General features: G+C 45.6%; 1 protein-coding gene and 2 non-coding genes across 5 annotated transcripts in view; 2 read left to right on the top strand and 1 right to left on the bottom strand.

Annotated features, from left to right (window-relative positions):
* Nucleotides 1-2,408: 2,408 nt before the first annotated feature.
* MIR2285O-1 (microRNA mir-2285o-1) lies at nucleotides 2,409-2,490 on the bottom strand. Its single transcript, NR_107746.1, has one exon. It is a non-coding gene; the product is annotated as a microRNA mir-2285o-1 (primary transcript).
* On the top strand, nucleotides 2,421-2,479 carry MIR2285AV (microRNA mir-2285av). The gene has a single exon (NR_162241.1). It is a non-coding gene; the product is annotated as a microRNA mir-2285av (primary transcript).
* Nucleotides 2,491-10,159: 7,669 nt separating the features above from the next.
* The window catches only part of LRCH1 (leucine rich repeats and calponin homology domain containing 1), a 215,563-nt gene continuing 197,924 nt past the window's right edge, over nucleotides 10,160-27,798 (top strand). For all 3 annotated transcript variants that reach the window (XM_025000033.2, XM_025000035.2, XM_025000032.2), the window contains exon 1: nucleotides 10,160-10,707. In XM_025000033.2, the coding sequence (XP_024855801.1) occupies nucleotides 10,395-10,707 (313 nt within the window). In that variant the 5' untranslated portion in view covers nucleotides 10,160-10,394. The remainder of the gene's footprint in view (nucleotides 10,708-27,798) is intronic.

The raw sequence follows: 27,798 nt of genomic DNA on the forward strand, positions 1-27,798 counted from the left end.
GTCTTCTCCAGGCAAGAATGCTGGAATGAGCTGCCATATCCTCCTCCAGGGAACCTTCCTGACCCAGGAATCGAACCTGCTTCTCTTATGTCTTGTCTTCTGCATTGGCAGATGGGTTCTTGACCATTATCACCACTTGAGAAGCCCAGTAAATAGCTTATACCTCCTGTTTCTGCTTCCCTTGTCTTCTTCCAGTGTCTGCAGTCTGGATGTTCATAAGCTGCTCTGTATTTGCTCTCTCCAAGCAGGGCTTTCTACGTCTCCTCTTTGCCTCTGGCATCTGATATAAATGCAGGGTATAGATAGGATGTCCCTCCATTCACGTCCAGTGCCTAGCATTGACCTGACTTAGCAGAGGCTCACAGAGAAGGCAATGGCAACCCACTCCAGTACTCTTGCCTGGGAAATCCCATGGACAGAGGAGCCCGGAAGGCTGCAGTCCATGGGGTCGCTGAGGGTCGGACATGACTGAGCGACTTCACTTTCACTTTTCACTTTCATGCATTGGAGAAGGAAATGGCACCCTACTCCAGTATTCTTGCCTGGAGAATCCCAGGGACGGCAGAGCCTGGTGGGCTGCCTTCTATGGGGTCGCACAGAGTCGGACACGACTGAAGCAACTTAGCAGTAGCAGCAGCATTGGTGACTCAGCAAACCTTGGCTGAAAACTGAGGCTCTGTTGCCTCTTCCAGGTATTTCCCATCCTGTGTCTCCTTGCAGTCCAAGCCCTTCTCATCTCACCCCCCTTTCACTGCAGCAATATTCTGGCTCACTTCTTCACTTCTGATTTATCCCATAGAGCACTCTTCCTCAGGACTCACCAACAGTTCCCCAGGGACTATTGACCCGAGCTCCATCTTCTCAATGGGTATTTTAAAAAATGTAATTAATTGCTTGAAAAAAAGAGTTCTGGAGTGGGTTGCCATTTCCAAGGGATCTTCCCGACCCAGGAATCAAACCCGAGTCTCCTGTGGCTCCTGTAACAGTAGGCACCTTCTTTACTGTCTGAGCCACCAGGGAAGCCCATGGATGCACAAATGAAACATTTAAACTGAACAAAAGGTACCAGAGAAAGATAAAATCTCTTTTCTACCCTTCTCTGAGTTTTCCTTCCAGGAGCAATCACTGTTAGCAGTTTCTTATACATCCTTGCCCATCTTTGCAGAGATAGTTCGTGGATGCAGTGCTTCCTGATTGGCCTGCAGCTCACCATTGGGCCTGGGGCTCCATCTTCCAACCACTGGGTTGGGGAGCCCGTTTGCCTCCTGGACACTTCTCCCAGAGCTGGGCTCTAAGGACACACCCTTGCAGCTTGCTTCAAGCTGCAGACCTGAAACTGTCCTTGTTCTCTCTCGATTGTCTGGGGCTGCCGGTGTCTGGGACGGACCTTCAGACCACACGCCCCCTGTGGCTCCTGTGAGGGATTCTAGCACTGCTCACCCTCCCTGGAGTGAAGCTCCTTTCTGGTCAGGGGTCCAGTCTGAATCCCACTAATCCTGACTTGGCTCTTTTTGCACCAACCAGAAACTGCTGGAAGTTCTAACTGGTTTTGCTTCTAAACCCACGGTAGGTTGCGCTCCCCATTGATATGGTTGCCAGGAGATAAGCCTGGGATGATCCTGTTCCTGTTTTTGCAATGTCACTTCATCAGCAGGCCTTATTCCTGGGTCCAGGTCTGACCCCTCTTCAAATGATGCATTGGAATGATCTGAGATACAGCTCGGAATGTCCTCAGAGCCAGAGTGCATTTCCTACTAAATTGGGGAAGAGCAGCCACTCTGGGACGCCACCCCCCAACCCAGTTCTGCATCTGACAAGGCAGTAATGATAGCCTTGGCTTTGGAAAATAGCCCTGTAATGACATCAAGAGTCTTAAAGCTGTCTCGAGGGAACATATAAATTACTGTTTTAGTTAGATGCAAAGTACCTTAAGTATAAATAGGAAGACTTTTTAGTTCCTTTAAAATCTACCTAATGAACAATAGGCCTGGAACAGTATTTACTGGAGGTGCTGCGTTAGTGACACTTGGCCTATTTAAAATATTGATTTCGTGGTAAATTCTTATTATATACATAGTTATGCTATATACGTGTGTTATTTATTAGGTATGTTGCTGCTGCTGTGTGTGTGTTCTAGTCGTGTCTGATTCTTTGTGACCCCATGGACTGTAGCCACCCAGGCTCCTCTGTCCATGGAATTTTCCAGGCAAGAATACTGGAGTGGGTTGCCATTTCCTAATCCAGGAGATCTTCCCAACCCAGGGATCAAACTCGCGTCTCTTGCATCTCCTGCATTGGCAGACGGTTTCTTTACCACTAGTGCCACCTTGGAAGCCTCATTATGATTGTTACACATATGCTAACATATATAACTAAGCACATGTTAGACATGTTAATGTTATATATATATTGAGTCAGCCAAAAGTTCGTTCGGGTTTTTTGTTTACAGCTCACTAGAAAAACCCAAATGAACTCTTTGGCCAATCCTATGTATTTATACATGTAAGTCATGTCTGACTCTTTTGAGACCCATGGACTGTAGCCTGCCAGGCTCTTCTGTCCATGTGATTTCCCAGGCAAGAATACTGGGGTGGGTTGCCATTTCCTTCTCCAGGGGATCTTCCTGACCCAGGGATCAAACTCCTGCATTGCTGGCACCCCAGAGATGTACATCCTCTCTCCCTCTTGCATATTCACAATGCATGTTAGCATATCAAAGGCTCTGAGAGGTCCTAGAATAAAATAACTTCTAAACCTTTTGAACTCAAAACTTATTTGGCAATGAAGCCCTTTATGCACGATTCCTGAGTGTTAGTTGCTCAGTCGTGTCCGACTCTTTGGAAACCCATAGACTGTAACCCGCCAGGCTCCGTCTGTCCATGGGATTCTCCAGGCAAGAATATTGGAGTGGGTTGCCATCCTCCTCCAGGGGATCTTCAGGGGTACATATAAAGGATAGTGCTGCTTCAGTTTCTGCATGCAAGTTAACCAATTTATTTGTATACAAACAGCTGGTTCCCTTAAATATTTCATATATCCATTACACTACAAACCAATAACATAATATGCATTATGTATACACGAATAAGCTAATATAAAGAATAGGTGAATTTTTGGAAAAATAAATCACAGTAAAGCTATTATCTATTCCTACATATGACCTAACATTTATATAGTCACATCTTTAAAAAGTCAGTATGTAAAATACATTTCTTTATAAATCAAAGTCCAGTTAGCTGGGCCCCTTCTGTCCTTACTGTCCCATTATTTTTTCCCTAGTAGCCACTTAACAAACTTCCGGCAGGAACCAGAGGGTCCGCTGTTGGTCACTGATATTTTTTTCCTTAAGGAGATATCAATCTCATTAAGCCAAAGAAAGTCTTCTTATTACGTTTTCTCACCTGAGTGATCCAGACTATATTTTCCTCATAGTTTCTTTCCAAATGCTATATGTCTCATAAGTACTAGGTCAGAATGCTATCTTTCTGCTACACAATTGGCTATATCATATATACATGTACTTTTAAAAATATTATTTAAAAATAATAAAAGTCATGCAAAATTGGCATTCTATCCTAAGCCCAAGTATGTTTATGAACTAGCACACAGATTAAAGCCCATAAAACAACTCATTCACAGATGGCTCCTCTCTGGTCATTCAGAGAGCCTCTTAGAGACTGCTATCTCGATGGCCCCGATTTTGTGGTTTTTCCATTTAATAGAAGTTGCCGTGGAAAGGAAGCCGTAAATAAAGACTCCCTGGTCAAGGAGCTAGAGCTCTGCTTTATCTTGGAGAGAACTGGAAGAAACAGCTGAGCGGGGCCTGGCCACCGCAGTCGCTTCTAAGGATTTCTCATTGAGAAGGGAAAATAAGCCTCTGTGAGGGGACTGAGGATTTTTATTGGGAGGTTGGAGTAGAAAGAAAGTTTTGGTCTGAACAATAGTCATCTGTGAAATATTTTTAAAATCCAATGGCAGACAATATTTTGAGACTTAATGATAAACCCTGGAACAAGAATGCCTAGAAAATACATTAGATTACAGTTGGTGTGAGCAAAGCTTGAGAAAAAGCTTGAAAGCAGGTAGCTGGAGTGCAGTATGACTAATTCTCTTTTAAGAAAACCAAGAATCTATTAAAACGGAATACCAGCAAGGTCCTGCTGTATAGCATAAGGAAGTCTGCTCAAAGTTATGTGGCAGTCTGGGTGGGAGGGGAGTTTGGGGAGAATGGGCACATGTATATGTATGGCTGAGTCCTTTGACTGTTTACCTGAAACTATCACAACGCTGTTAACTGGCTATACTCCAATACAAAATAAAAAGTTTATTAAAAGAAAAAAAAAAAGAAAACCAAGAATCTAAGCAAGTAGTTTATAGACTTTTTGATTTCAAGGATAAGGAAAAAAATTCAATTAAAAATATTGATTTTGAAAGCCAACTCTAGTAGCCCATTTTTCTTTTTTGCCCAAATAAGGATAGACTAATTTGGCAAGAATTACCATTGTTTTATTTTTTCCACTAGGAAAAAAAATAGGAAAGCATGATGTCATATTTACACATACAGTTCAACACTTATATACAATTCTTAAAACTGAATGCATTTGGCTTTAATGAAAAACTCTGGACATTGTTCTAATTTTTCTCACGTAAGTTTGCTTTGTTAGATTAGTGTTTTGGAACGCAAAATAGAATAAAATAAAATCTCCTAAACATGCCAAGGAAGTATTGATTATCTTCAGAGAAATTCACATTGGTATTATTAGTTGCCTTATAATATAAAAATATCTCAAACATTGTTTATTTAATTTCTTAGGAAAAAAAAGAACTGAGCTCTGCATTTGATGTACTTAAAAGTTAATGAATGTACTTGAAAGTTAATGATGTACTTGAAAGTTAATGAATACAACCTACATACCCTGATCATTTACAGATAAATATTTACTGATAAGTATTTACAGATACAGTACAAAGAGAAAACTTTAGTACTGAGAGCCTGTGGAGGGAGTAAAAAAGGTGGTATTAATCAGGAAATATTCTTGGTTCTTTTTTAGGAAGGAGGGAGAAAACTGAAGCTGAGAGGCTAAAGAATAATATGAAGCAAGATAAAAGAGCTTCCCTGGTGGCTCAGACGGTAAAGAATCTGCCTGCAGTGTGGGAGACCTGGGTTTGATACATGGGTTGGGAAGATCCCCTGAGGAGGGCATGGCAACCCACTCCAGTATTCTTGCCTGGAGAATCCCCATGGACAGAGGAGCCTGGTGGGCTACAGTCCATGGGGTCACAAAGAGTCGGACATGACTGAAGCAACTTAGCGCACACAGCACAGCCCTGATGTGCTGCCTTTGGAGTCAAAAGCTTTGTTATTTGCCTATAGTTTTGGAGTGCTTTTCCTTCACTTTTCAGGAGAGTTTGATGGATGCACTTATCTACCTGTGGTTGGAGGGGACAGTCGGGACTATGACAGACACAACTGCCTTGGCGTATATCCAGAGAAAATTCCAATTTGAAAAGACACCCACACCTCAAAGTTCATAGAAGAATTATTTATTAACACAATAGCCAAGACATGGTAGCAACCTAACTATTCCTTGACAAATGAATGGATGAAGATGATGTACACATATATATATATAATGGAATATTACTCAGTCATAAAAAAGAATGAAATAAGGCCATTTGCAGCAACATGGACGGACCTAGAGATTATCATACTAAGTGAAGTAAGTCAGAGAAAGACAAATATCATATGACATCCCTTATATGTGGAATCTAAAACAGAATGATATAAATGAACTTATTTACAAAATCAGACCACCTTACCTGCCTCCTGAGAAATCTGTATGCAGGTCAAGAAGCAACAGTTAGAACTGGACATGGAACAACAGACTGGTTCCAAAACAGCAAAAGAGTACGTCAAAGCTGTATATTGTCACCATCCTTATTTAATTTATGTGCAGAGTACATCACACGAAATGCTGGGCTGGATGAAGTACAAGTTGGAATCAAGATTGCCGGGAGAAATATCAGTAACCTCAGATGAAGCCATCCTCATGGCAGAAATCGAAGAACTAAAGAGCCTCTTGATGAAAGTGAAAGAAGAGAGTGAAAAAGTTGGCTTAAAGCTCAACATTAAGAAAATTAAGATCATGGCATCTGGTCCCATCACTTCATGGCAAATAGATGGGGAAACAAGGGAAACAGTGGCAGACTTTATTTTGGGGGGCTCCAAAAATCACTGCAGATGGTGACTGCAGCCATGAAATTAAAAGATGCTTGCTTCTTGGAAGAAAAGCTATGACCTACCTAGACAGCATATTAAAAAGCAGAGACACTACTTTGCTCACCAAGGTCTGTCTAGTCAAAGCTATGGTTTTTCCAGCAGTCATGTACGTATGTGAGAGCTGGACTGTAAAGAAAGCTGAGCGCCGAAGAATTGATGCTTTTGAACTGTGGTGTTGGAGAACTCTTGAGAGTCCCTTGGACTGCAAGGAGATCAAGCCACTCAATCCTAAAGGAAATCAGTCCTGAATATTCATTGGAAGGACTGGTGCTGAAGCTGAAACTCCAATACTTTGGCCATCTGATGCAAAGAACCGACTCATTGGAAAAGACCCTGCTGCTGGGAAAGATTGAAGGCAGGAGGAGAAGGGGACGACAGAGGATGAGATGGTTGGATGGCATCACTGACTCAATAGACATGAGTTTGAGCAAGCTCTGGGAGCTGGTGATGGACAGGGAGGCCTGGCGTGCTGCAATCCATGGGGTGGCAAAGAGTCAGATACAACTGAGCAACTGAACTGAACTGATTTACAAAACAGAAATAGACTCACAGACATAAAAAACAAATTTATGGTTACCAGTGGGGAAAGATGGGGGGGTAAATTAGAAGTTTGGGATTAATATATACACACTACTATATATAAAACAGATAAACCACAAAGACCTACTGTATAGCAGAGGAAACCATATTCAGTATCTTGTAATAACCTATAATGGAAAGGAATCTGAAAAAGATTATATAAATCTCTCTGTATATCTATATAGCTGAATCATTTTGCTGTACACCTGAAACTAACACAATATTGTAAATCAACTATAATTCAATTAAATAAATAAAAATAAATTTTAAAAATCTAGAATACTACACTTTCAAAAAAAAGAGATACCCCTAGATGGCCATGCTATCGGCCATTCTTAATAAGCTAGATTTTTACAACTTGCCCGCAACTCCATTTTCAGGTGAGAGTAAAAGAGCTGGGTCTTACACATGGAAGACTCTGTATGATCTGGTATGTTCACTGAGGACAAAAATTTAAAAAATAGGTTCTAAATTTTTTTTGATTTGTTGATGAAACTGATCAATTTCCTTCTAATAGTGATATTATTTTATCAGGGGGCATTTCTATTTCCCCACTTTTCTTAAGCATTTGAATTCTATTAACTTTGTGAAATGATTGGAAAGTACTAAAGACCAAGCCTGGTAAAAGGTTAGCTGCCATCATCCAAATAGTTGGTACAAGATTATTTGTGGACCATCCCCAAATGAGGCTATTTTAGAAAACAAGGGGGAATAAAGACTAAGATAAAAGACTAAATATTTAGAATCTTTGGTTGCACTGACAGAAAAACCAAATAAAACTGATATACACAAACAGCACAATGTATTATCAACACACCACTGGCTATCTCATAGAAACTAAAGATGTGACTTAGGAACAGGCAGAATCTAGGGTCTGAACAGTCAGGATCCTCTGATTCTCTGGATGTTCCATCATTTGGTCAGAAGTCTCCTTCCAAAATAACCAAGATGGTTAACTGGGTTGATGTGATAACATAGCAGTTATCAGAAGACTGTGTGCATGGATGGTGTGGGGAGAGTAGAACAGGAAGAAGATTCTGTTTTCAGAAGAGATTTGTATCAAATAAATCAGAGATGTCCACCTGATTGAAAAAATAGTGAAGAAGCTAGACAGCAAGAGAAAATGGCTTGTCAAGTTTCTTGACTGTTTATAAATAACCAAGATCAGTTTCAAGGGTAAAGTAACACCCCCTCCCCGCCCATTTAAAAAAAATTTTCTTCATTTAAGGACATCCTTTGAAAGATGTACCAACAAATAGCAAACTGTAAGCCACTTGGCCTATTGTGCAATGCTTAATTACTAATCTTCATTGCACACTCATCATATGCAAAGAACTTTTCTGGATTTTGAGCTATGGGAAAGAAGTTGCAAACATGACTAGGTCCCTCCTTCAAGGAGTTTACACTTTAGAAATCTGGAGAAGGAAAAGTTTAAAGCAAGCTATCATAACTAAGTCAACCTAACATAAGGACAGATTGCTATATCCCATATTTTCCTCTAAAAAAAAAAAAAAGAATTTGTGGTCTTAAAATAGTACATGATGCACCACGATTCACAGCCTGAACTACATTTGAAGTCAGTCAGAAGGTGTCCTCAACCATACCCTGCAGACTGATCACACACACCACCACCTGGATTTAGCGGAAGATTTTCAAATGCATCTTTTTCTTTCTTTCTTTTTTCTTTTTCTTTTTTTCGAAATGCATCTTTTTCTGTGTCTCTGTTTCTCACTGGCTTTTTGGAAAAATACCAGAGAGGAAAGGAAACCGTAGGTTATTTTTATAAGTATGCTTGCACATTCACCATCATCATCATCATCCACAAGCCTGGCTTTTAAAAGCCTGGGACTTCCCTGCAGGTCCAATGGCTAAAACTCCGAGCTCCCAAGGCAGGGGTCCCAGGTTCAATCCCTGGTTAGGGAACTAGATCCCACATGCCCGCAACTAAGACCTGGCACAACCAAATACATAAAAAAAAAAAAAAAAGTCTGAGGGGCAGAGGGGCGAAAAAGGAGCTGGTGAGAGGAGGTTTTGGCGGAGGATTCCAGCAGGTGGCGCTTGTCTCCTCCTCCGAGGTTAGAACTTTGAACTCACCCTAGACTACTGAGGGAATCAAGAGGTACTTACTCAGCGCTCAGTCAGTGCAAGTGACATCGACCATGCGGTACTTTAGATCATCACCTTTCCGCATCACCGCTTAAAACACCATCTCCCCCTCCACCAAGGGTTGAATTATTTTCTTATTTGACCTGCATCCTCTTCCCTTAGCTAAGTCCCTCACAAGGTCGCTGCTCAAGACTTGGGTATAGAGCCTTAGAGAGTTGGAACCGAAACTTCAGAAAGGAGGGGGACGTTATTAACCTTCCAACTGTTCTACTCTTAGGCTGTCAGAAGTTCTGATGCCCCTGGTGTTGGTCTGGGCAGAAGGTGAACAGGGGCTAAAAGAAGCTCACAAGGTCACCTTGACGAACACCTGTGCGCAGGCTCCAACCGGGACCGGGTTATTTTATAGTTGGGGTCACTGCCTTTCTGACCCCTCCAACTCCACCCAATTCCGGGCTCAGCCAGCCACAGCCAGCCCCTCTTCCTCACACGACAGTGGGTTCTGTCCACCATAGAAACGACCTGCATCTTGAAAACTCCTTCCTTTCTGTGCCTGTAGTTTTCTGCCATCGCTCAGAAAACGCTCTGCTCCACTCCTAAGCTGTTCGCAGCGGCGTCCAGCCCCGGCGTTTACAGGAGCGCAAGCCTAGAGTCCGAAGGCTCTCCTTTCAAACCCAGCTCCGCCTCTGACTGCCTGGGTGACCTCAGACGGGTTTCTTCACTTCCTCTGTGGGCTGAGGGAAACAATTTTTCCGCTCACGGGGTCCCCTAGATTCCTGAGATCACGAACGCCGACAACGGAGACCAGCGTCTGGCCCACTGGAGGTGCCCAAACGCTAGGGGCGGGGGTCGTCTGTTAGCCTGATCCTACCGTGAAACACTGCCTCTGGGGGTTGGGAGGGGACTGGAGGTCAAAGAATCCGAATAATTCGCAGAATTGAGATAGCCTCTTGCCTACCCCGTGATCTCCCCGCGTCCAGCCCCAAGCGAGTACCGGGGCAGCCCGGCGCCGGCGCGCGGCAGCAGCCGGGGCCCGCGCCCGGGGCGGCGGAGGCAGGCTCGGGGCTGGACTGACGGCTCCGCGGGAAGGCGGAGCAGAGAGCGGGCGGCGGAGGAGGGGAGAGCCGCCGGGAGGAGGGCGCAGGGGCGGGAGGAGACACATGCGCGCTGCCCGCCGCCGCCGCCGCCGCCGCCGCCGCAGTCCTTAGCTTCCCGGGGACAGGAAACCTTCGAGACCGCGCTGCCACGGCCGCCTCCGCCTCTCGGCTCCCGGTTCCGCGCGCCTGCCACACCCTCCGCCCCTCCTCCGGCATCTCTCGGCGGAGCGCCGCGGGGACTCGGCCCCGGGCTGTCGTCTCCCGTTCCGGGGGGGAAAGGTGTGACCTCCCCCCGCAGGAGCGGCGCGGCGGGGCGGGGGGGGGCCCGGGAGAAGATGGCGACGCCGGGAAGCGAACCCCAACCTTTCGTGTCTGCCCTGTCGGTGGCTACGCTGCACCCCCATCATCATCCCCACCACCACCACCACCACCACGGAGGAACCGGAGCCAGCGGCGGGGCCGCGGGAGGCGGCGGCGGCGGCGGCGGCGGCGGCGGCGGGGGCTTCAACCTGCCCTTGAACCGGGGGCTGGAGCGCGCGCTGGAGGAAGCGGCCAACTCCGGGGGCTTGAACCTCAGTGCCAGGAAACTGAAGGAATTTCCCAGGACCGCGGCCCCCGCTCATGACCTCTCGGACACGGTGCAGGCAGGTGAGAGAGGGCCGAGGGCGGGCGGTGGGTGTGGGTGTTTGGCGGGCTGTCGTGCCTTCCCCGACGCGGTGGCCAGTCTGAGATCTGGCCTGACCTGGGGGTCCAGCGGCCCGTGCTGTTCCGAGGCAGGGACCCGCGTGGGCGGTCCGGCCCGAGGAGAGCCGGGCTGCTCCGGGCCGCCGAGCCCGCGGGCGCGTGGGTCCCCCCCGCCGCTGCTGCGCCGGGGAAGTGGCCACTGGACTGGGACTTGCGGGCGCGCCGCGTGCGCGCAGTGGAAGTGGGAGGTTTCGGGAGGCTGCGGCCGCTTCCTGGGCCCGGCGCAGGGGCTGGGGACCCGGGCGCCGCGTCTGCGCCTCCAACCCGGGCAAAGCCCTCTTTGCGCCGAGGCGCCGCCCGTCCGGGTTGGGAAGCCTCTAGACAAAGGTGGCGCGCCCTCCGCCGACCCGAGGGCACCGGCGCAGTTCCGCCGGGCCCCCCTCGGCGACACCACCGAGCGATCGGGCGACTTGTGCCCGCGGCTTCCTCTTCCTGCGTCTGTGTGAGGGAGCGGCGGCTCTGGTCGCGAAACCAAATCGCAGCCGCTTCGCCGGGCTGTCCGCTCGCTGGTTCTTTGCCTCCAGCTCACCGCCCACGCGGTTTGGTCCTGCCACTGAAGCTACCTCGTACTCAGTAATCCGATCTTTGCGGGGGCCCTGGAAGAGACGGCAGGGTATATTTAAAAAAAAAAAGTAATTAAAGTGCGCTGGTTTCCACCCGTGAGCCCGACAAGTTGTAACTCGCGCCAATGAGCATACACCGTTTTCAAGTTATGTCGTGTGTTGACATATTTCTGAGAGGTCGGCTTTCCCTTTGGTAGTTGGAGTTACTGGAGCAGGATCTATAAACAGGAAGGAGGCTGGTGGAATGCGATTCGGGCCTTGGGATCCAGGTAGAACTGCCTGGGTTCCCCGCCGTCGGGTTTCAGTTCTTTGGAGGAGGGTTTGTATCTTGCCTCCCAGCATTTCCCAGAGCAGTGGGTACCCCATTTGGGAACCACCAACCAGACCTCCTGGCTGTCGTTGCGTCACAGGCCGAGTGTCAGACCCCTGGGATCCTGGATGGCTTGACTGTCAGCTCTAGATCTGTTTCCTCCGCTGCGGGAGGGTGGGGGTGGGGAGAGGGGACAGACAGTGGCCTTTTGGAGCTAGATTCCAGCGCTCCCCTCTTAATTCAATGCACGTTTATTAAGAGTCCTAATGAATATTCAGACAAGACTTCTGAGTTCACTAGAGGCAGAAAGCACTCTTTGGGGTCATTAAACTTTGCAATTTGGATCTAGGGATAGTCAGGAATGGGCAAAAAGGAGGGAATTTCCAGAGTTGAGTTGTCAACAGCTGGGGAGGTTCTTGATTGGACCACTTAGATGCAGTTTCTCAAGTGGAAGTTATTCCAAGAATTGCCTGAATCATTAACTTAGGAAAAAAGTCCGTTGTTAAGTTGGACTTCCCTTTTGCGGCAGATTGTAAGGTGAGCTATGGCAGGATTGGATATGACTGCTGAAAATGTAGCTGGCAGGATATTCATTTCATTGGATATGAACATGGAGCTTGCAGGACCAATAATAATCTGTGTCTGTAAGTTCAGAAGGAGGCAATGAATAGTGTTCCTCTACTTCTGAGGTTTATTTCAAAGTTGGGTGAACTTGATGTGTTTGCCCTACTGGTGTTTCTTGGAGAAGACCGGTGCTTTTAAAAGCAGAGACCACCTCTTTCAGTTCAGACCTAACTGTGTGAAGCATGGTGGTGTTTAAAACACGATTTCCGTTGTCCTTTCTTTGCTTGTTTGTGGTGAGCTGTGCTTGTGAGTTCTGCAAGATTTTAATTCGAAACCTCACTTGCACATGTTCTATGTGCAGAAAATTCTAACTAGTTAAATCTTGGAGGCTTAACCTTAGTGACAGTGAACTGAAAATGTTAGTTCCTCAGTTGTGTCTGACTCTTTGACACCCCATGGACTGGGCCCACCAGGCTCCTCTGTCCATGGAGCTCTCCAGGCAAGAATACTGGAGTGGATAGCCATTCCCTTTCCCAGGGATTGAACCTGGGTCTCCTGCACTGCAGACAGTCTTTACCATCTGAGCCGTCAGGGTTAACTCCCTATGGATAAAGGCAGTGTTAATTATGGGAGGAGGAATGACACTGGAGTTTGTTGGAAGTTAGGACAACTCTTGAAGTAAAGAGTATTCAATGTAGACAGCTCGTTTACATGAAATTTCATTACCCAAATGTGTTAAAGAGTTGCTTTTGCAAAAACATTTTTGCCTCAGGTCAAAGCTGGGTGTAAACCAGTTGTGTTCTGCCCTTTGCTCTGTTTACTCAGAGCACTGTTCCTTATTTGGAAGAGCAAAACTCGAAATAAAGCAAGAGTTAAAACTACCTCCAGTGTGCACAGTGCTGACATTTCCTGCATGTAAGAGTTTTAGAAGAGTGGAGTGTCTGAATAGTAACATATACAATAGAGACAGTGGATTCTCTGGGGTTCATATTTAGTTTACAGAACATCTCTTAAAATCAGAAGGACACACAAAGATCCTTGAAGACCCGAGATGTAAAGTGGACTTTTTCATAAATTTTGTAAGACAGGGAGTGACAGAGAAAGCTTTATCTCCCCATTCAGTTGTATAATTCAGGCCATTTGGTTTATGCCTTGTAAAAGTAACTCTTCTGGCAGCCACCCTAAGCAGAACTGCCCTCTTGGGTAATGTAGCTTATCTGGCCAGGAGTTGAAAACCCAGATGTAAACATAGAAATATAGAAGCCCAGGGCTGCTCAATAGATGTTTAAGCTCTGTTAATCAAGTGCATACATCCCTTTCATAGGAAAAAACCCAACACTCTTAGGCCTTCCCCCTTTCTTTGAGCCAATCAATTTACTCATATTTGAGTGCAAATAGTTTGGTCGTCAGGATCCAGACTTCTGGCTGGTGAGCTGGGGAAAGAAGGGCTGTGTGTTAGCACAGGTGACCCTGGCTGAATGGAAGAGCCACTATGAGCTCTTGGACTGGGCTCTGCATCACCCTGCTGGGTCCTTGTGAAAAGCACGTTCAGATCCTCCTGTACAGCTGGGGAGAGTTGAGTAATACATGCTCAAGGTCGTCGCTCTACTTAGATGCTAAACCAGGGATGGAACCCTGATGAGTTCACTCTAGTGTGTGTGTTCTTGACCATGGTGCTAGTGGTAAAGAGTCTGCTTGCCAGTTTAGGAGACATAAGAGACGTGAGTTCGATCTCTGGAGGAGGAAACAGCAACCCACTCCAGTGTTCTTGACTGGGAAATCCCATGGACAGAGGAGCCTGGGGAGGGCTACAGTCCATAGGGTTGCAAAGAGTTGCACACGACTGGAGCAACTTGGCATATACGCACACAGGGAAGGGGTGGAGAGGAGTAAAATCCAGGAGGGTACCTGGAGACTCATTCAACCAACATTCGTTCTGCAAGTACCCACCAAGCACTGCTCAGTGCCAGGCACTGTTCTAGGTACCAAGGATACAGCAGAGACCAACAGAGACTCCCTTGACCTCTTCTGATAGAGTTCTCATTCTCCTTGTCGGTGAGGGTGGAGATAATTGAAGAAATAGATTTTGAAGGATGAACTGGGAAGACTTATAGGAGATGTACGCTATCTTGGTTTAGAAATATACACTCTGCCTTGTATTAAAGGTGACTTGCAGTAGCTTGTAAAATAGCACAAATGGTAGTAATAAATACGAACTGATGCAGAAAGTCAGGTCTGAGAAAAAAGTACACAAATACGTTCATTGGGAAAGCAAACTTGTTGTTGTTGTTCTAGTGCTGATTTATTAAATAGTGTCATTTGGGGATAAGGAAGTTCCAAAGGGTGTTTGTATGACTGAAATGAAGTGACTTGAAAAGAGGAGTAAGAAAAGAGTCTGTCTCAGGCTGATTGCTGGAGGTCCTGGAAAATGAAAAGGAAAATCTTGGATCCGATGTACAGAACAGTTGTTGAAAGTTGGTCACATTAAGAAGAGAGTGGGGTATGTTATTGCTGATATCTCTTTTTGGGGTGGCTGGAAGCAGGAAAGGCGATATGGGAAATGCAGGGCTCGCCCAGGCAGGAATACAGATGAGAAAAGTACTCAGTGAGGTCCTGTAAGTGCCAGTGCTGGTGCTGGAGGAGGTGCAGAGAGTAAGATGCGACAGGAGCACACGTGAGATGCCACGTGATCTTTTTTTAAAATAAAATCCCTGCATCTTCTTTAAATATATACGTGTATATATATATGTAATTTTCTATTTATGTGTTTATTTACTTTTGCCTGGGCTGGGTCTTGGCTGCTGCGCAGGCTCTTCTCTAGTTGCAGCAAGTGGGGGCTCCTCTCCAGTTGCCGTGTGGGGGCTTCTTGTTGGCCGTGGCCTCTCTCGTGGCAGAGCACAGGCGCGAGGTCATGTGGGCTCCATTGTTTCGGCTCCCGGGCTCTAGAGCGCAGGCTCAACAGTTGTGACCCACCGGCTTAGTTGTTCCAAGGCATGTGGGATCGTCCCAGATCAGGGATCGAACCTGTGTCTCCTTCATTGGCAGGTGGATTTTTTTTTTTTTTTTAACCACTGAGCCACCAGGGATGCCCCCTTTATTTTGCATCCTTTAATTTCAAAACAAAACATGAAAAACACGATACACAGCCTTTAATTCCCCCTGTCACATGTGGGAAGGAACAGGGTTTGAGGCCCTGGTATCCTGCCTTAGACAGAAGGATGGAAATAAAACCACTGGACATCAGCAAAGGGGAGCAGGTGGGCCAGGCCGCCGGGGCTGCTGCTGCTGGGGCGGCCACGGGAACCGGGAAGCCGTGGGGACCTCAAGGTGCGACGCCGGTGGCACAGATAGACATTGTCTGCAAAATTCAGAAAAAAAGGTCATTTTAGTTAAACTGGCTGGGAAAGACTCTGCTAACCTGAGGTTTGGGTCAGGTTTTGTAGGCTGGCTTGGTTTTGGATGGAAGTCCGCACGCACATTCTGTGGTTGGAAAGATGGTGTGAATGTGGGGTGTGCCTGACAGTCTGAGATCTGCTGTGCGTACAAGTGAGACGGGTGTTCAGGCCGTCACCGTGCAATGGGGTGACGCGGCACAGGGCTCTTAGGACCCTGTAGGGCACCGCGGATTACTGGGGCCTGGGATATGTCAGCCTGTGGGACTAAGGCCCTGGTCTGTCTGCGATACCTCTCTCAAATATCTACAGAGGCAAAGACTCTTCTCTGAGATTTGTGGCTTCTCTGTTGAAGCCTGAGTCCCCCTGCCACACTCCCATCCTGTCTCAACTGAATCCTTGGGATATTAGCTTCCTTTAGTCACTGGGATGGACCCAAGACTTGATGAAATCTATCTGGTCTCAAAAACTATTCCATAATTTTGGCCGTAAAGATTTTTCATTATGAATGTAATGAAACTTGAAATCACACTTGTTTTTGTAGAACATGATGTTCTTTTGTAGTTATGCTTTGTTTCAAATTATGTTTCTGCTATTGAATTGATTAGTCACTGTGCTATAACGATCATTTATAGTTGTAGTCACTCTCATTTAAATGGCTATATTCATCACATATATTGACTATTAATACTTCAAAAACAAGGAGTCACAGCTTTTCCTCCCTTTTATTATTGTTGTTGATCAGTTTCACTGTTGTTGTTTAATCACTAAGTTTTATCTGACTCTTTGCAACCCGATGGACTGTAGCCTGCCAGGCTCCTCTGTCCATGGGATTCTCCAGGCAAGAATATTGGAGTGGGTTGCCATTTCCTTCTCCAGGAGATCTTCCAGGACGAGGGACTGACCCCGTGTCTCCTGCATTGACAGGCGGACTCTTTACCGCTGAGCCACCAGGGAAGGCCAGGTTTCACTGTGGTTTAGTCGCTCAATCATGTCCAACTCTTTGTGACCTAATGGACTGTAGCTGCCCGGCTCCTCTGTCCATGGGATTTCCCAGGCCAGAACTCTGGAGTGGGTTGCCATTTAGGGGACTTCTAGTAGTCAAAGCTGTTAGCACTGCCAGGCCTCCGTGTGCATGGTGGCTCTGCACCACAGCCACGCGTACTCTCCCACGTTTCTGTGTGTGGCAGGAGCAGTCTCCACAAACACACCTGCATTCTTGTTGCTTGCATCGTGGGCCGCTCTTTATTGAAAAGGCAAGAACACGATAATCATGTTTCCAGAATAACAGCATGCAACCATAGGCCACAAAACCTCTGGGAATTTTTGAGCTGTGCCAGTTTATAAAGGTCAGCCCAGGGTTTGACCGTCATTGAAAGTATTCCACCGGCTAATTTGTTAGTCACTGTGACATCTTATTTGTTTTTTTGGTGAGTGTCTGTTATTAGGCAAAATTTTGGCATAACCTCACTATTTAAAAATTTTAACTTCAATTGTTGACTAAGAATTTTTTTTTTTTTTTTGAGTTCTGTTGCAACTTAAAATTTTCATGCTGTGGTTTAGCAGTTCTTTGGTTTTAGCATTTAAAGGGTAGGTAAGCATTTAAAATGTAAACACTAACATTTGAAATCCATGTTAGTGTTGATTGGTGCAGAGGTTAATTACCTTTGCTCTTGCTGTGTGTGAACACAGCTGGTCTCTGCTGGTGTGAACAAAGGCTTAGAAGTTGTTAGTCAACTTCGTCATTACTTATCAATATTTAAACACAAGTTGCTTCCTTTTGCATGCACTTTTCTATTATTCCCCTTTTTCATATCTATGTATATCTATTGACCTATATCCATAGATATAACTATGATGTCTATAAGTTATATAGATATAACTATTTACCTATACCTATAGGTGTATTTATATACCTGTATTAATTGGTATATATCTATATACTTGGATGTACTGGTGCTCAAGACGGTAAAGAATCTCTCTGCAGTGTGGGAGACTTGGGTTCAATCCCTGGGTTGAGAAGATCCCCTGGAGAAAGGAATGGCAACCCACTCCAGTATTCTTGACTGGGAAATCCCATGGACAGGAGCCTAGTGGGTTACAGTTCATGGGGTTGCAAATAGTCGGACATGGCTGAGCAACTAACACACACACAGATCTATATACTTACATCTATATACATTTATATGTGTGTGACTTGCTTAGCCAAAAAAGAAAGCCCAACTATATTTACATACCCGATGCCTTTATTTATGTACAGTTTATAAGTAGTGTGGAGGCATTTACTATTGCTACAAACTTCTTGTTGTATGAAAGTTCTGTGGCACCAAATTTTTCATTTGCTATATGAATTTCTTTGGCTAGAGATAATAGGTATAAAGACTTTTTATATTTATGCTGGGCAGCATTTACTTTCTCTTAATATCTTCCCAGAGTCATCTCCTCCTGGCGCTTTGTTGAGTCTGCTTTTCCAGAGACCTGGCGATTTAAATGGCAGAAATGCTATGAACTCTGCTTAAGGTGCTTATGGGGTTGTCGGTTGCGTCACATGACTTGAACTTTTGTCTGTGCCTCATAGAATTCTGTTTGTGATGCTACTTGCCAGATCTGGCTTAGCTTTTTGGAAGATTAGACTTCTGCCTTAGAAAGGCATTGGGGAAAGCTGGCCTGGGCTTAGGTCTGGTACTGCCACCACGATTACCGTTTGCGAGCTCTTTCAGTGATGGTGTCACTTGTTGGAATTCAGGTGATTTGGAGTTAACTGTGATGTTTATTTCAAATATAAAATTATGTGTGTGCTCAGTCATGTCTGACTCTTTGCGGCCCCATGACTGTAGCCCGCCAGGCTCCTCTGTCCATGGGAGGATTTTCCAGGCAGGAATACTGGAGTGAGTTGCCATGTCCTTCTCCAGGGGATCTTCCCGACCTAGGGATTGAACCCTCGTCTCTTTCACTCTGGCAGATTCTTTACCAATAGCACCCCCTGGGAAGTCTCTATCGTAAAAGGCTTAAGGATGTAAGACCCAAAACCCAACTATATTTACATAGCTGATGTATAATTTATAAGAAAGTCAAGAGGCTTCTGTTTTATTGCTACTATTTTTCGTGCGTGGCGTGGAAGGGTTTTTGCAGCAGAATTTTCAGTTGCTATGATATTTCAGAGAAGTTTTTGTGTGTATGTGGTGTGAATTGTTTAACCAAAAAAAGAAAAAAGGCAAGAGAGAAAAGAAAGAAAAAAAATAAGAATGGTCAGGATTCCATGTAAGCCTTAGGCCTGCCAATAGAGATGCAGGCCTGAAGCGTGTCTGTGTTCTCTTCATCTTAATTTCAGAGTTCAGTAGTATTGCTTCCATATACTGTAGTAAGAAGTCGTACATTTGGAAACCATCTGTTCCCACAAAGTAATTCAAAAATCGAGTGAGATTGTTTACATGGATAGAAAGTCGAAGAACTGTGAGAATTTGGCTTCTCTTGCTTTTACTGCAAGCAAGTAGAAGTGAGATGCCTTTCTCAAAGTCAGATTCCTGGGTGTGCTCCTACTTTTTCCTATCTGGGTCCTCCATTGGTCATAAAGGAGGGATACTGGGACCAAAAAAAAAAAAAAAAATTGGAGACAAGCAGTGTTTGGTTTGCATCATAGAAACGTTTTAATTTGGGGTTGCTGAGAAATTATTGTTCCTATGTTCATAGGAGATTGATACTGAGCCAGGTTAATTTATGGTACCTGGAACCCTTCCAGGATGTTCCGGGGTCAGGCTTTATAATTTTGGAAATCTTCTTTGATATTTGCTTTCTTCCTTCTGCTGTGCTTCCTCAGTCTCTTTGCTGGAGGGGCCCTAAGACCTTGTGACTCGAAACACAGTCCGTATCTCTCTGGCCCAGTGAGCCTTGAGGTTCCCCTTGACTGTTCTCCCCAGAGGGGCAGAGGGAAGCCCCATCTTGGTTTTCTTAATCCTCTGGCTTCTCCTGTGGTCTTGCTTTTGACAGCTGACCTCTGCAGCTCTGGCCATGGAGTTTTGCCACGCAAGGTATTCCTCCAATGTTCCTTTTTTAAAAAAAAATATTCTATGTATTTATTTTATTGGAGTATAACTGCTTTACAGTGTTGTGCTGGTTTCCGCTGTACTACAGTGTAAGTCAGGTCTGTGGGTGCATATGTCCCCTCCCCCTTGAGCCTCCCTCCCACCCCTGTCCCAGCCCTCTAGGTCCTCAGGGAGCACTGAGCTGAGCCCCCTTGCGATACAGCAGCTTCCCACTCGCTGTCTGGTGTATATGCCAGTGCTGCTCTCCCTGTGCGTCCCCACGCCCTTTGCCTCCCGTGCCCACATGTCCATTCTCTACATCCTCCAATGTTCTTCCCTATTTTTTGATGTTGATGCTGCACAGCCTTACAAGTAGCATCAGTATATCTTACCTGGTTCCGTCAGCCTGGCTCTGATTTACTGCATTTTCTCTCTGCAGGCAACTGCGATGAGTTCAAAGATAGCATCTCCCCTTGCAGACTGCCTGACTTGGCCTTTCTTCCCATTGCCCGCATTTCCCTTTTCCAGGTCATTTCCCTCGCTTCACCCCTCCACCTCCCCACCTTCTGCCCTGGAAAAGCATGAAAGTGAAGTTGCTCAGTTGTGTCTGACTCTTTGTGACCCCACGAACTGTAGTCTACCAGGCTTCTCCATCCATGGGATTTTCCAGGCAAGAGTACTGGAGTGGGTTGCCATTTCCTTCTCCAGGGGATCTTCCCAACCTAGGGATCGAACCCAGGTCTGCCGCATTGGAGGCAGACACTTTACTGCCTGAGCCATCAGGGAAGCCCTTCTGCCCTGGACGAGTCTACTTAACCCTGCTCCCATTTGGTCAGTCCCCAGCCTCCTCAAGACAGGGGGCTCCCTGGCAGCCCTTCCATGTAGATCTGAGCACAGAATCAGGCGCAGCTTTAAGACACTTTGGCATTATTTCCTTATGGTGCTTTTTTGTGAATTATTGCCTTCATCTCTGGTACTTTCCCCATGCTTAAACTCTTTCCTCCTTTGCTGGCCCGTGAGGTCTGGCTCGGCAGGGATTTTCCCTTAGTTTTGTGTGTGCCCTCCATACAAGGGACAGAAAGTGCTAGATTATTATCAGTGCACTGCTCCTCTCCTCTTTCCTACTCGAAGCCGTCTCTTAGTCCCTGCACTTTCAGTCCGTCATCTTGGATCTGCCACGACGCACGGTTTGCTGATCTGATGCCGTTTTTTTGGTCCTCACCTTTTTTTTTTCCCCCACACGGCATCTTTTTGCTTCTCAGCCATCACCCCACTCTACTAGTTGGCTCAGGCTGCTGTAACAAAATACCGCAGACTGGGTGTCTTAACAGAAGTTTATTTCCTCACTGTTCTAGAGGCTGAGAGTCCAAAGTCAAGGTGTCGGCGGGGCTGGTTTCTCCCAAGGCATCTCTCCTGGGCTTGTGGGTGGCCAGCCTGCCCCTGTGCTCCTGTGACCTTTCCTCTGTCCTTGAGCGTCCCTGCTGTTTCCTTGTGGGTCCGTGTTTCCTCTTCTTATGAAGACACCGGTCACACTGAATTAGTGCCCGCCCATAACCCACTCGTATAACCTTGTGAGCGGTTATACAACTTGAGAGGCCTGATCTCCAAATAGATCATGTTCTGAGGAACTGGGGCTTCAGTGCACGAATCTAGGGGAACTCGATTCAGCCCAGCACACACTCCTCCTGGCCTGGATACAGTGACTGTGCTGTGTAAGCCTGCCCTCCCAGGAGGCCTGGGCCAGGCCTGTCTTATTCCCCGCAGTAAATGTTTCTGAGTACCTGATGTCCTGTAAAAGGAAGGGGCCACATACACACTTAAAAATGGGTGACTCTGACTAAAGTCTGGGTCCCCCTTCTCCCCACAACCTCGCTCAAATTTAGAATCTTGTTTTTGGTGGTTGGTGGGTCCCTAGAGTTATTCTTTCTCAACAGGTAAGAGTACTTTCTTCAACATTTGCCAAGTGTTTGATAAGCCAGATTACATCCAGAGGTCGAGTTGTCATGACTTCTGAGAGGGACAGGTGGGAGTTTTATTGTATCAAATGTCGCTTGAAGTTAACAGTTGAAGTGAGTAACAGGTTTTGAGCACTTAGCAAGGGTAGCAGCTGTGGACGAGGAAAAAAAATAGAGATATAGTTGTCCCTGTAGATTTTGCAGAATTGGGTAAGGACTCAAGTAACGTATTTGGAAGACTGTTGTTTTGTTGCTGATGTGTCTGCTTCTTTTGCGACCCAGTGGACTGCAGCCCACCAGGCTCCTCTGTCCATGGGGCTTTCCAGGCAAGAATACTGGAGTGGCTTGGCATTTCTTTCTCCAGGGGATCTTCCTGGCTCCTGAACTGCAGGTGGATTCTTTACCACTGAGCCATCTGGGAAGCCCCGAAAGTACTGTATTCTCAGTAACTTAAGTGTCATTTTCAGAAAAAGCCTTTTAGTCCTTAGCCTAAGGGACTGTCTTCCCTGTTGTGTAGCTTAGAGGTTAAAAATCAGCTCTCTTGAGCCTCAAAGACCAGGGTCCAAATCTTGGTATTGTCGATTGTTAACTGTGTCACTCTGACCAGATAACTTAAACTCGGAGTATCAGTTTCCTGTGACCTGATGTCTTACCTGTAAAATGGGCGCAATGGATACTGAGTCGTGTTGTGAGGACAATGCTTATAACAATGATAACAACACTATCAAGTTCTTTCCTGTGTCAGGCATTGTTCCATGTCCTTTATATGTAAACAGATATATTAAATATATGTAGTATATACATTTCCTCATTTAATTCTTGCTGAGTGGTCTGTTTTAACTGTAGTAGGAGCTCAATATCTCCTTACCTTCCCAACTGCCATTTGGGTTCCACCCAACTTCCGATATCCAGTTGAAATCCACCTGCCTCTGAAAATGCCTTTCTTGACCACTGTAGCCTGAAGAGGGAGTTTCTCGATAACTAGAAATCACCCCTTCACATCTCTCCCTGGTTTAATGGCTGAGGACACTGAGGCTCAGAGAGCTTAAGCCACTTGCCCAAGGTTACACAGCAGGGTGGTGGACACCTCCCAGCCAGGAAGCTCCCTCCCTCCTTAGACTTCTCAGGTCAGCCCCACCCAGACCATCCAGGAGGAGCCCCACCCAGACCATGCAGGAGGAAGGACTCTAAAAGAAAAAAAAAAATACTGTGAAACCTTTAATAACATGTGGTCCAAAGCTGGGGAGAAAAAGATAGGAAACGAAGCGCAGTTACAGATTAAACGTGTTAGTTCAGGATTTTACAGCATGTGGTTTGGAGGACATGCTTGGGCTCCATGTAAATTGGATCCCAAAGTACTGACAGACGCGTGGGGCAGTCCCACCCAGACTCAGGCCTGGAGGTCCGCCTGTCAGAGCAAGACTTTTCTCAGCACTTGGAATCCATTTTCCTGTGGAAATAAAGTAGTAAGTGGTGGTTTGGTTCCCCCGCCAACCCTCCCTTTAACCCTGGCAGAGCTGGGCCTTTGGAAAAATGCAGACTCCCTTCTGACATGGAATTCTGCATCAGGATGTGAAACTCTTGCCTCTGGGCGATTGCTCTCTTCCCTGAGGCCGTTCTGACCCAATGTCAGAAAGCCCAGCTCCCTCCCAGGCCCCTTGGTCAGCGGGCCCAGCAGACTGGGTGTCCCTTCCACCCGGTGCGGGGAGCCGGCTGCTGTGCTGTGCGTGTGTACTCAGCCATGTCCCACTCTTTGCGACCCCGTGAATCGCAGCCCCCCAGGCTCCTCCGTCCATGGAATTTCCCAGGCAAGAATACTGGAGCGGGTTGTCATTTCCTTCTCCAGGATATCTTCCTGACTCAGGGATTGAACCCGCATCTCATGTGTCTCCTGCACTGGTAGATGGATTCCTTACCCCTGAGCAACCCAGGAACCTCACGTGGGCATAAGTCAGGGGCCAGCTCTGGGGCTCAGTGAGGCATCCAGACGTGAGACGAGTTGGTCTGGGAAATGCCCCGTGCAGGAGACAGGCAGGGATGGAAACGCTGCTCTGCCTAGTTGGTGTATTTTTTACATATTATTCCCCCAGGTTATTAATTTTAGAATTTAAAGCAAATTGCTGAGTCTTGCTGAACTTCAGGTGGGTAATTTGTTTTGTTTTAATATTTATTTATTCGGGTGCATAGGGTCTTAGTTGTGCCACACAGGATCTTTAGTTGTGGCGTGTGGGATCTAGTTCCCTGACTAGGAATCGAACCCAGGCCCCTGGCACTGGGAGTGTGGAGTCTTAGCCACTGGACCACCAGGCAAGTCCCCAGGTTTGTAATTTGTTGATGGTGAAAATACTCTTTTCCAGATGCTCAATATCACTCATTATCAGAGAAATGCAAATCAAAACCACAATGAGGTACCATCTCACTCCGGTTAGAATGGCTGCTATCAAAAAGTCTACAAGCAATAAATGCTGGGGAGGGTGTGGAGAAAAGGGAACCCTCTTACACTGTTGGTAGGAATGCAAACTAGTATAGCCACTATGGAGAACAGTGTGGAGATTCCTTAAAAAACTGGAAATAGAACTGCCATATGACCCAGCAGTCCCCCTGCTGGGCATACACACCGAGGAAACCAGAATTGAAAGAGACACGTGTACCCCAATGTTCATCGCAGAACTGTTTACAATAGGACATGGAAGCAACCTAGATGCCCATCAGCAGATGAATGGATGAGAAAGCAGTGGTACATATACACAATGGAGTATTATTCAGCCATTAAAAAGAATACATTTGAATCAGTTTTAATGAGGTGGATGAAACTGGAGTCTATTATGCAGAGTGAAGTGTCAGAAAGACAGACACCAATACAGTATATTAATACATATATATGGAATTTAGAAAGATGGTAACGATGACCCTATATGTGAGGCAGCAAAAGAGACACAGATATAAAGAACAGGCTTTTGGACTCTGTGGGAGAAGGTGAGGGTGGGATGATTTGAGAGAACAGCATTGAAACATGTATATTACCATATGTGAAACAGATCCCCAGTCCAAGTTCAATGCATGGAACAGGGCACTCAAAGCCGGTGCACTGGGCCAACCCAGGGGGATGGGATGGGGAGGGGGATGAGAGGGGGGGGTTCAGGATGGGGGACACATGTACACCCATGGCTGATTCATGTCAATGTATGGCAGAAACCACCACAATATTGTAAAGTAATTAGCCCCCAATTAAATTAATTAATTAAAAAAAAATACTCTTTTACCTTCAGGGCTGTTGCGAGGAGCTGAGATACAGTCCCCAGAGCAGAATTTGGGTTTGGCTTAAGTGAGTGATCAGTAGATGTCACTTGCTTTCCTAGATTCCCAAGGGTTGACGTGTCATAGTTTGTCTTCAGTACGATAAATAACTGGGTGTCATCAGCCTGTCATTGGCATAGTGGCTAAGGGCGCACATGGCTGGCTCTCAGTCCTGGTTTCACAAGAACACAGCTAGTGCTTAACTTCCCTGAGCCTCAGTTTCCTTGTCTTGCAATGAGGGATCATAATCCTAGGATTATTGTGCAGAGGCAATGAATGAATATATGTGTAAAGTGCTCAGATCAATGCTTGGCACTGACATTTGCCATTATTATTATCACAGTCCGTTATTTTTAGAAAAGAGATTCAGTCTTCTAAGGCACAGAAAGACTAAATTCCTAGAAATATTGTGACATTAATAAAATGCTTGTGATATCCAGAAAGCTTCAGTATACCTGGTGGCACTGTGTGTAAGCATTATTTATATTCTTTTGACAGTCTTTGGAAGTTGGTAGAGTAGGTACTGGCTCAGAGAAGAATCTGCCTGCAGTGCAGGAAACCTGGGTTCAATTCTTGGGTTGGGAAGATCCCCTGGGGAAGGGAATGGCTGCTCACTGCAGCATTCCTGCCTGGGAAATCCCCTGGACAGAGGAGCCTGGCGGGCTACGGTCCATGGGGTGGCAAAGAGTCAGACATGACTGAGCAACTTAGCACACAGAGAGTAGGTATTATTTATTCTTCCAGAGCTAAATATTCAGATCTTAGGTGTAAGGAAACCCGGATTAGATGGCGAAATGGTTTTCCTTGGGTTGTGTTACCAAGTGGTTGAGCCAAGACTATATCTTCTGAGTTTTTATGTGTTTTCCATTCATTCCTCAAATACTTCTCCAAGGAGTGAGAACATGTCTGTGAGGATGCAGAGATTAAAGAATAAATATGTAGATTTCAACATGTGATTGCTTTTCTTACTTTCCTGGTGTCCAGCATTTGGTTTGAACTTTAATCAGAAGGCGTTACATCCAAGGCCTGCTGAGAGGTTCAGTATCACCCCGAAGTTACTGATAAGGGAACCAAAAGGGGAGATGGTCTGGGTCCAGGGTCCTTCAGGCTATTTCCTCTTTCAGTCCTCCCAACGGCCTTGCAAGGCAGGTAGTCTCCTTGCAGCCCAGAAGGAAACATCAGTTATGCAAACCTGAGTACATTTGCAGAGCCAGTAGAGCCAGAGCTGAAGCTGGAATCTGAACTCGGGTTGAAGAAGTGCTGGAGTCTCTTGCCATTAGTAGGAGCAGAATCTGCCACCCCCAGAATAGGCCACTTTGGCATATTGATTATTTTGAACTTTGCTGTTGTTGTTCGGTTGCTAAGTCATGTCTGACTCTTTGCGACCCCATGGACTGGTAGCCCACCAGGCTCCTAGGTCCATGGGATTCTCCAGGCTAGAATACTGGAGTGGGTTGCCATTCCCTTCTCCAAGGGATCTTCCTGATTCAGAGCTTGAACCCAGGTCTCCTACATTGCAGCCAGATTCTTTACTTTCTGAGCCACTGTTTGCTCAAATTCATGTGCATGGAGTCAGTGACACTATCTAACCATCTCATCCTCTGCTGCCCACTTATCCTTTTGCCTTCTGTCTTTGCCAGCAATAGGATCTTTCCAATGAATTGACTCTTCGAATCAGGTGGTCAAAGTATTAGAGCCTCAGATTCAGCATCAGTTCTTCCCATGAATATTCAGAGTTGATTTTCTTTAGGATTGACTGGTTTGATCTCCTTGCAGTCCAAGGAACTCTCAAGAGTCTTCTCCAGCACCACAGTTTTTAACTTAAGTTACTTTAAAAACATTCTGGCCTCTTTAGTCTCCCTGAAAACTGAAACTAAATACCTCATGTGAAAGAGATACCAAAAGAGACACAGGGATACCCTCCATACCAAAGAGGGAATAGAAGAATTCAGGGTGGAGATGGCTGTGTAAATAAACTTTATTTCTTCACTCATTTCCTACCCCAAGTCCAAACTCATTTGTCTTGTCAATTTTTAGGAGGTTTACCGTTTTTTTATTTTTTTATTTTTTGAGAGGGGGTGGGTCTAAAATATATATAAAAGCGGTCTGTTTTGGTTACTTCTTTCAGTATCTTATATTTATGAGCTCCTATATGTAGGAAATTAGTTTTTTTCCCATTGTTGGATAGCAGTTTAGTTACTAGGCCAACCAAGAACCTAGAAGGGAAGAAGGAATTAAGTTTTCTTCTCCTATACTGTGCTCTCTACATATTTAGAGCTGGAGCTATGGATCCGTAGACGAGAGTTTGTGATGGGAATCAAGCCCAGAGCATTTTGATAGGTAGTCCCTGTGGTGACTCAGAGACTGTTGAGTTAAATTCCACTCCAGACTCATGTCTCGCATTAAAATAAATGGATACAGAGGATCCAGGTGGATGCCTGGAGAGTTCTAGTCCTGATACTCACCAGTTTCCAGTGGCCAATTACCAGCTCCATTTCTAAGAACTGTGCTTTCCAGCAAGCACCAATACTCATTAAAAAAAATCCTCCAACATTTCTGTTATTTAAAAATTTAAGTACACCTTCAGATTTTTGGTTTTGTTATGAAATTTTGTTAGACTTTGTAGTCCGTAACTTAATTGAACAGCCTATTTAAAATTTACTTGATTTTATTCCCTCCAGTGAGAAATGAATGGTCATTGAGTGAGTCATCAAGTAATATACTTTCTAGAGCGTTCCCTCTGCAGTAGGAGTACTTACATTCTCTGTGTTTTTTTTTTTTTTTAATAACAATCGTTGAGTTGATTTCTAAACATGCATTTTATTTTGTAATGAAGATCCTTCAATGCATTAATTAGTTGCTTTTATAATCTTATAAATGAAATAACACAGC

Source organism: Bos taurus, chromosome 12 (genome assembly GCF_002263795.3).
Source record: "Bos taurus isolate L1 Dominette 01449 registration number 42190680 breed Hereford chromosome 12, ARS-UCD2.0, whole genome shotgun sequence".
NCBI lineage: Eukaryota > Metazoa > Chordata > Mammalia > Artiodactyla > Bovidae > Bos > Bos taurus.